At 54.1% G+C, this 9,341-nt stretch overlaps 1 protein-coding gene across 10 annotated transcripts in view; it reads right to left on the bottom strand.

The window, feature by feature from the left end:
- Positions 1-5,310: 5,310 nt before the first annotated feature.
- Positions 5,311-9,341, bottom strand: part of Tom1l2 (target of myb1 like 2 membrane trafficking protein) — a 123,588-nt gene continuing 119,557 nt past the window's right edge. For all 10 annotated transcript variants that reach the window (XM_060363611.1, XM_060363613.1, XM_060363612.1 and 7 more), the window contains one exon: positions 5,311-8,835. In XM_060363611.1, coding sequence (XP_060219594.1) covers positions 8,687-8,835 — 149 coding nt within the window. In that variant the 3' untranslated portion in view covers positions 5,311-8,686. The remainder of the gene's footprint in view (positions 8,836-9,341) is intronic.

The following is a 9,341-nucleotide window of genomic DNA, read 5'->3' as shown; positions in this document are numbered from 1 at the left end:
TAGCTCTACAAATGCACTTTATATTGCTGCATGGTTCCGGAGAGCCGAAGGCAAAGTCAAAGAAAAACCTGGAGCCAGGACTAGAAAAGCTCCCTGTGAAGCTGGGTGGGGGGTGGCGCACGCCTTTAATCCCAGCACTCTCAGGAGGCAGAGGAAGGCAGACATCTGAGTTAGAGGCCAGCATGGTCTACACGGCGAGTCCCAGGACAGCCAGGGCTACACAGAGAAACCCTGTCTCGAGAGAAAAGAAAAGAGGAAAAAAGAAAAGAAAAGGAAAAAAAAAAAAAGAAAAGAGAGAGCCCTTTGTGGAGCAAAGCCCACCGAGGGAGAGCAGACCACAGATACAAGTCTCTGCTGCACAGGGTGGGTTTACAAGGGCAGCATCCAGGGCCGCTTTTCCCGGATGGGGAAAGCTTGGAAAACTTCAGAGGAAGTTGGTGGTTTCTGTCCCAAACCACCCAGCCGTCTAACCACAGCTCTCAGGAGCGCCTTGCCCGGATCTGCGGCGCTTAGGACACAGGCCTGTCTCCGTGAGCCTGGGAGGGGCGGGGTCTCAGCCTGGCCGGCTGTCACCTGGGTCAGCAGGTTCAGCATTGTGCAGTCATGGGGCATGCTTGTGACACGCCGGATACTTTTATCGTATTAACTCGTTCAGTCCTCCCAACAGCCTTAGGAAGGCGTCTGCTCCCTTCCAATTCCACAGATGAGGCAACTGAGGCAGGAGGCGGCGAAGGGACCTGCCTCGGACTCCCCAGCGTTGCCCGAGGTTGGCCTGCATTGGGGACAGTCGCAGTGCGGGGTGGGCAGCACGGAGACCCCGGACACGGGGTGCGAGAGAACAGGCCCCGTTCGCGGCGCGGCAGCCAATGGGTGCAGGGCCCCGAGTGGGGTGACGCGGCGTCAGAGTGCGCTCGCGGGACTCGGGCTGTGGTCACGTGCCCAGCGCCTGCTCGACCCGGGGGCGGGGCGGTATGACCTGCGGACACTCGCGCGGCTGGTTGAGACTACAGGACTGAGAGCGTGGTTTCTAAAGGGCAGATTGCCTGCGTACCTGCGCCGATTTGGTTACCTAGGCGACCACCGTGCATCTCGCGGTTTGTCCCTACCCATTAAGCACTGGAGACACTGAGCTTTGAGCAGCAGGGCCTCTCTGCCCAGCAGTGCCCTCGGTGTTAGGTGTGGAAGGGCAGGCCCTGGGCAGGAGGCTGCTGAGCCTCGTGGGCCACTTGCCACTCTTCATGACCCCATTATCCTTCTTGACCGCAGGAGCTGAGCTTGGGTCTGCCTGGGCGAAGTAGCAGAGGACCAGGCACTGGGAACAGCTTGCCAAGACTCCAGAACTACGTGGGAGGTCTTAGCCTCCTCATCTCCTTTATACTGGAGACTGCTGACTTGAGAATTCTGGCCCTAGGTGAGGGTTGGTCTCATTAGAGTCGACTTCTGTTGTGAGCTGTCCAGGAAGTCTTGTCCTCACTGAGCCTTGTTTCATCCACTGTGGTGGCTCTTTGGCATCATCAGTCTCTTGATAGATCTCCACACAAGGGCTGTGTGCCCAAAGGCTGTGCACAGTGAGGGGTGACGCTCACAAATGGAGAAGGGGAATGATGGCCACTGGGGGAGAAGCCAGGTGAACACTCTTGAGTCCCAGAGTAGAGCAAGCACATCAATTGATGGCATCACCCGTCACCAGTCAAGTCAGCCCTAAGGGAGTTACTGTTGGAATCCCAAGTCCCCACTGCTTGCCACTGTACCAAACTGGGGAACAGACTCTGGTAGGAAGATGGAGGTTTATTCAAGACCCACCATGAAAAAGAAAGCAGATTCTCCACCTACCGGGTTTTTCAGAAGTATAAAGAGCCTATATCGGAGGAAAGAGGTGTAGGATGTGTAGGGGTGGGGGAGGTTCCAGGCCCTGTCTTCTGCTACTCTGGCCACTGCAACTTACTTGGACCTTGTTGAGCAGAGAAGGACCTAAACCTTCCACAGGCCACCAGGGATTCTGGTTCTGGCAGCAGCAGGGCTATCCCTCCCTCTGCATTCTCAGCAGATCTGTGTCTGAGACCAGCCTGGGCAGCTCCCCTCTCTTAAGTTTCAGCTGGGACTTCTCACTAGCGTTCAGAATGTTAGGCAGAAGGAAAGGGACTGCGGTATCTGCTGAAGGAACCAGGGAGGCCTCAAATAACAGAAGGGGCCAGACACAGGAGACAAGTCAACGAGTCTGCTGTAAGGACTGTGACAGGCCGAAATACAGAACGTTTCACCTGGATGTTGGGTTTCAGGCCATGCCAGGCTGACAACCAGCTGTCCTTCCTCCAGTCTGTTGGCTCCTTTTCCATCCTCATTTTCCCTGGGATCTTAGCCTGGGTCATTCCACTCAAAGACTAATGAGCTACAAAGGCCCATGTCGGTCACTGTCACTCACAGTCACATTTCATGGATGAGGAAAGGGGCAGGGGGCACAGTGCATTCTCGGGTGCCACTAGTATAGTGTGAAGACCATGTTGCATGTGATGAAGAGGCGACAGTGACAGATAAGAGCCCACTGCGCTTCCAGAAACATCCGACTCCCCAGAGCTGCCAGCAGAGATCTGACTTACTGGGATGCTCAGGACCTGACTCTATAGCCTTCTGGAGGCCATGAGAGAACACACTAACAGTTTCCTTGAATGTCAGGGTACTTTCTGGGTGCCATGCCTGTCTGAGCTCTCTGATTCTGTCCCTGCCCAAGATCTATGCTTTTCTTGGAAAATAAATGGCGAAGTTCCCTTCACATCAAGAGCTTTAACGGAGACTACTGGGTTGTGGCCATCATCAAGACAGGGCCCTGGCTCCTCTCAGGCCTCCAGTGACAGGAGGGGAGGCAGTGAGGCCTGAGGAGAAAAAAAGAGAAGAGCCCTGAGGTCTGTCTCTGTCTGTATGTACCCCAGGGGCTGGGCATTCTCCACCCATGCTGTAGGCCTTATGAAGGTTTTATCCTTCCTCTGCTAACAGCTGGGGATTTCAAGGTGAGTTCTCGGTGTTTTGTGTAAACCACTGGAAAGAACCCTGCCCTGGAGCTGCAGGCAATCTCTAGCCTGTTATAGAGGAGCCAACCCCGAGGAAGCAGAGCCAAGACACACAGAGAGCAAGCGCCTAACCTAGGGATACACAGGTGCCTGAATGTAGCCATTCCTGAAACTCATCCCTCTTTCTGACTCATTAACCAATTCCTGCCACAAACAAAAAGGCAAGTACACCCTTTGAGTGAGGAGTTTGGGCCCCAGACTCCATCCTGACAAAGAGACCCTGGCCTGGTACCGCTCTTCTCCAACATTTCTTGCATTTGATTTCTCTCACAGAGCCCCTACTTTACAGGAACATGCATTAGTCTGTTGGGGAAAAAAAATGCACCTTGGCAAGTGCCCACAAGGGGTTGCAAAGTCCCTCCATGGAGAATTGTCAGCCAAATCGTAGAGGCATGACCATCCTGCGCTCCTTTCTGGTCTGGCCAGCCTACCCTAGCAGCTCCAGAGCCTTCCTCCCTGCAGGTCAAGAGAGTTCTCTAGCACACACAGAGGAGGGGCCTTGGTTCTGGGAACTGAACAAGGTTTCAAGTTCCCCAAGGGCAAAGCCTGAGCACTGGCCAGGCACAGGCAGGCAGTAAGGAAATGGAGCTAAAAGGAAAAGTGCCCTCGGCCCACCCACCTGCTCTTCACTGTGTAGGGATCATCGGGTTCTGGACTCTTCAGTGGCACAGTGGGAGGCACAGAGCGAGGGCACAGAAGAGACTCAGTCCATGTTGTGTGCTCAGAAGGATGTGGGTTGTGGGCCCCCTCTGCTGTTGAAGGCACACTCCTCCTTTTCTCTATTAAGGGCTTGCAATTCAGCCCACCTCGCCAGAAAGTCAGAGCCTCAGCTCCTGGAGCCTAGGGTGACAGTGGCTCTTAGGGCGCTGAATGCTGACACCCTGGCCCAGGTTAGGGACTATAGAGATCCCATTAGTCTGTGGTTCCTGGGCCTTTCATCCACTGCTCATCCAGCGGACTGGGGTCTGGGTCTCAGTGACACTTGTGTTAATCTCTGTGCCCAAAAGCACGTCTGTGGCTTTTCCCAGCCCAACTCTACCAGTACAAGTGACAGGCTGGCAAATGTTAGCCAGGGTCACACTAGTTTGATACACTTCCTACACCCAAGAGCTCCATCCTCAGTTCCAGAGGTGGAGGGTCTGAAGGCTTCAAGTCCTCAAGCTAAAGGAGTCATAAGCACCTGGCTCCACCTTTTCCTCTGTCTCCCCACTTGGTTCCTTTGCCTCAGGGTGGGCTGAGGCTAGTTCCCAAAAAACAATGCCTCAGAGTGGTACCCTAGGGCAGCCTCACAGGAAGGAGGGTGGGTGGGGAGGTTCAGAGATGGGCTGGTTTGGGGGGACAAAAGTTCTAAAATTGTGATGGTCACCCAATCAATCCTCTAACTCTTGACTGAACCACTCACATACATATTTGAAGTTTGTAAACTCTATCTGTGGTGTGAACTGTAGACTAAGAACACAGCTGGGGAGAGGGGCCCGCTCTCCAGGAGACGAGGCTTGCTGACTTGGCAGGCTCGTAGAACTTGGTGCCTGGCATGACTTTGTAGAAGATTCTGGTGCCTTTTTTTGGCAGAAACCCAGCAGAAGGGGGTTGGGTCCCTCAGGTCTACCTGCTCTGAGCCAGGGTAAGTGACCCAGGAAAATCCACGACACCCAGTTCTGTGGCTCTTCGGCAGTCAGAGCAGACACATATCTGCCCCCTTCCCCACAGTCTGCTGGTCTGCAGGGCATAGGAGTTCCCTTAGGGAATGAAGGAGCAGGTCCGCAACTGTTTCCTCCACGAAGGCCAGTTAAAGAAGGCCTGGGGTGCTGGGCTTGTGGCCCAGGCCCTTTATCCCAGCACTTGGGAAGTAGAGGCTGAAGAACCTCTGGGTTTGAGGCCAGTCTGGGCTACACAGTGTGTTCCAGGCCAGCCAGGGCTACATTGAGACCCTACCTCAAAGCATGAAATAAAATTAAAAGGCAGGCAAGAGCTGGGGAGATCGCTCACTGGTTAACACCACTTTTACAGAGAAATGGAGTGTTTCCCAGCGCCCACAGGGAGCCTCACAACCACTTCCAACTCTAGCTCCAGGGAACTGGACACCCTCTCCTGGCCTCTGTGGGCACCTGACCTAGTAAGTGCACATATCCACACTCAGACAACACACACAAACGTAATTTTAAGATATAATTTAAAAAAGAGGTCAGGTGGGCCAACTTTCAGGCCCTTTGGATGGCAGGCCAACTCAGATACCACACGGGACTGGCTGGTTCAACTATTTATTGTGGCGAACTTTACATGCAGGGACACAAATTAGAGACAGTATTTGGAAGCAGAGCCAGTGGGTGGGGGACACACTAGTTGTCACTCTGAGCCACCCTCAGAACCAGCTCTAACCACAGAAACAGGACAGGGACAAGGATCTGACTGGGGGACAACAGGATAACAAACTCAATACCTTCTTTTCAGCAGCCCCAAGGATCCTCGGATCCTCGTAAAGGAAGTGCAAACTTTAGGAAGGAACTCCACCCTTGCTCTCCCAGAGAGCCCGAGGGCAGGAGCAGTCAAGACACAGGGTTGACAGTTGTCCTTAGAGACTAGGGAAAGCCTACCTAGACCCCCATGAACAGGAAGGGCTGGAGATGGGCACTGTGCTAAGTGGGTACCACAGGGCCACAAAGGGAGGACCCCCAAGTGGAGACATTCCCTTGCTGGCCTCCTGTGCGGCTGAGCATCCCAACAGCAAATCACAGGGAGGCTGTGGACTGGTGAGGCGGGAACAAAGGCCCTCATTCTGCTCTCCCAGCCACCTAGGACTGACTTGGCCCCAACAGTGCCCATGGCATGCCCTGAGCCATCTGAGAGACCATCAGTCAGAGGACTACTGGCAGGGAAGCCTTGTGGTGGAGCAGAGGAACTCACTGCCACTGGGCCACTCAGGGCCTGGCCACCACTCTCCCAGCTGGGCAGTGTTGTGGCTGACAGCATGTGCCAGGTGGGGAGGACAAGGGCAATGAGCCAAGTCATAGTCACTCACTCTGAGGGACTGACAGGACAAATGGAAGCTCTGGCCACAGCTACCAAGAAACCCTTTTGGCTCTGAAACCTCATGTCGCATGTACAGATAAAGAGTTGGTCACTCTCCACCCAACTCCAGCCTGCCTTCTTGGTACCTGGGAGGAGGTCACTCTAGGGCAGGGTTGAACTACACCTGGTGACTTTCCTTCACTGCTGCCTGATGGCCAAAAAGGTAGGAAGAAGCAGTCTTCACATTTCAGCACACAATGAACAAGAAAAGGTTAAACACATCCTCAAGAAAATATTTTGACAAAATAAATATTTTAACCTATAATCAGGTGTAATTAGTGCTTATGAGGAGTCCCGGCAATAATTTAGTGTAATTAAGTACATACTCTATCTGTGATTTCTAACACTTGTAGAGGCGGCTGGCTTGAGAGGGCCCAGCTTCTAAGGACTTTGCCTACAAATGGTGGGAAACAGGTAGGAAACAGAGTCCTCCGGACAGGACAGTTCAAAAGAGTTAAACCCCCTTCAGGACCTGCAGACCCAATCTTGCTTCTGGTAAGGGCCTCAGGCACATGTCACTTCAACCCACAGATAAGGCAGACTACCTCCAGACAAAATGTGAAGAATACAAACCAAACGCCAGCTGGTCCCAGCCAGAAAGGTGGCCTCTTGACAGCTGGTGGGATTCTCTGAGGACCTTCTACCCCCAGGACAGCCTGGCCTCTCTAAGCCATACCCAGTAGCTGCAGCCAGGAGGGCAGGGGCCAGCTCTGGACACTGGTACTAGAAACAGCCTTGTTGGCCTACGGTGAGACCCCACAAATCAGTCTCTCTTCCTGATGGAGGCCCATCTTCCTTTCTACATCATCCATAAACAAGGGGCAACCTCTTAATTCAGAGACACTGGCCTGACTGCCTACTGCCCACAGGCCCAGCCCTTGTAGGCCGTGTACAGCCGACCCTCAGAGACAACCCTTTGAGGACTGTGCCAAAGACCAAGTTTCCAGCTGTACTGGGATCCTCATTCTCCTTGGTGTGACAAGCCTTCAAAGGCCTTGACAGCTAGGCTGGTCTTAGAGGTCTCTGCCCTTGAGAAACACTGAGAGAGAAGCTCTGGTTGGCCAAGGGTCCTGAGTGGAGGGTGGAAGTGTAGCCGGTGCTGAGAGAGGGCTGGGCATTAGCAGGTTAGCTGAACTCCTGGCAGGAGGGGCTTCCTGAACAGCTTTTGCAGGGTCAGAGTGACATTCACCCAGAGACTGCTGAAGGAGAAGGTGGTGGGTTGGGCGTGGGGGCCTGGGGAAGGCCATTTCTGTTCTTACCCAGGGCTGCAGTCCCTTCCTACAAGCTTCCCAGATCCTGCACGCTGATCTCATTTCAAGTGAAGCCAGCCTCCTCTCCCTACTGGGACTGGGGCTGGTGTCGGGCGTGGGGACAGGTATAGCACTGGGCCTTCCTAACAGTGGGAAGGGCTGACCTCACACTGGGTGGGGAGTATGTGGTGACCTGGACAGTATATAGTAACACCACTGTAGCAGCAGCTTCCTTTTTCTAGGCAACAGCAGCTAGACCGAGATTAAGGTGGCATGGAGTCATTTGCTCAGAGCCAGGAAACAAACCAGCAAAGACACAGGACAGGAGCAGGTATCACCAGCTCTCATTTGCTCAGAACCAGACTATCAGCAAGCTTCAGAATGGAATTGTTGGCTGGGGGACATGTGGGCTGGGTGGCAGGTCAAGTGGGAACAACCATGATGGCTGAGGCAATGTCAGGGTGGGGAGAAGGGTGGAGTATGGCTCCAGGTCACCTGGAACCTCCTGGGCCTGGAGGTAGCTCGAGGAGGATGCTGAAGGCGAAGTCTAGTCATGGGGTGCACTAAAGCCATGTTGCTTTAGCAAACAACCCTCTGTAGCTCCCAGGGCCAGGTGTGAGTGTAAGTGTGCACAGCACATATGGAGTGCTGCCTACCATTGAGAGGGCACACACACGTTCCCCTCACAGCTGTTCTAGGCTATTCTCACACCAAGAGCCACAGGTCCCAGGCCTAGCAGCTGACTGATGGAGAATGGGCCAGAAACATGAGGGACCTTCAAGGTGCCCACAGAGACCACTCAAGCACAGACACACTATGTGCCACAGGTGTCACATGGCCCAAGGAGGGAAACTAAGCCTGTAGTTACAAATGCTTGAGCCCTGCTTTCCTGGAGTCCTCTATGGAAGAAGGGGGTCCAGGGGAGCAGAGTGTCCCACCCAGAGGAAGCCATGGAGCAGCTAGGCAGAAGCAGGAACAGGGAGATAAGAGGGTCAGTTCAGGAGCTCGGCTCACAAAGTGTCAAGGGGCTACCCTGCCTGGGGCTGGACCACGGGTTCTTCCTGGGAAGATGGAAGGCCAAGAGAGCCCTCGGGGTGACGGAGGACAGGACCTCTGGTCAGTGCTGCTGTTGCCACCCAGAGAAAAGGTGGCAAGGCGGGAACTGACCAGGGCAGCCTGGGAGCAAACACAGTGGCATTTCCACGAAGATACAGGTATGCAGGCTGGGGGAGTAGCCAGTGCCTGGTGTCCACTAGGAGAGTCAGCAGTGACCTGTCATGGGGAGGCAAACCACAGGACAGCTCACAGGGCAAAGAGTGCATCTTCAGACCGCTCTGGCTTCTTTCGGCTGGAAGTGGTCGAGGCTGGTGCAGGGGCCTCTGTGGGGGGCGAGGGCAGGTCTGGAACTGTTTCTGCAGCTTTGGCTCTTTCTTCCAGGAACTTATCGAACTCTGCAATACAAACCAAACTGAGGGCCAGGCTTGGTGGGGGTCACATAGCTGAAGCCTTACACCCTGCTCTCCAGCTCCAGCCAGTACCGCATTGACCTGGCGCACTCTGGCAGGAGGTAGTGTGAGCAGGGGTGGGGATGGGAGGGGTGCTGGCGGGAGAGCAACCAGCCAGCTCCCGCACTATGCTGGGGACCAGCCTAAGAGAAGCCACCTATTGATGACTCTCTGCATGCAGAGCAGGTGGAAACTTAATTAGGGGTGTGTGAGGAGAGGGTCCCCAAAGTTGAGGAAAGGGTCCAGTAGCCCTTAGTTCCTGCATAGAAAGGCTTTAGAAAAAAAAAACAAAAAACAAACAAAAAAAAAAAAAAAAAAAAAAAAAAACAGTGGGTGCAGAGCACCAGGGCCTCCTAGAGCCCAGAGCTCTGTCTCCCAGATCAGCACCAGGCAGGGCTGAGAAAATGAACCAGACACCACAGGCCCACCCTCACTGACCCAAGAAGAGACTA

Source organism: Meriones unguiculatus, chromosome 11 (assembly GCF_030254825.1).
Source record: "Meriones unguiculatus strain TT.TT164.6M chromosome 11, Bangor_MerUng_6.1, whole genome shotgun sequence".
In the NCBI taxonomy this organism is placed as follows: Eukaryota; Metazoa; Chordata; class Mammalia; order Rodentia; family Muridae; genus Meriones; species Meriones unguiculatus.
The sequence above is the reverse complement of the archived record's forward strand: the minus strand, read 5'-3'. Positions and strand labels throughout refer to the sequence as shown.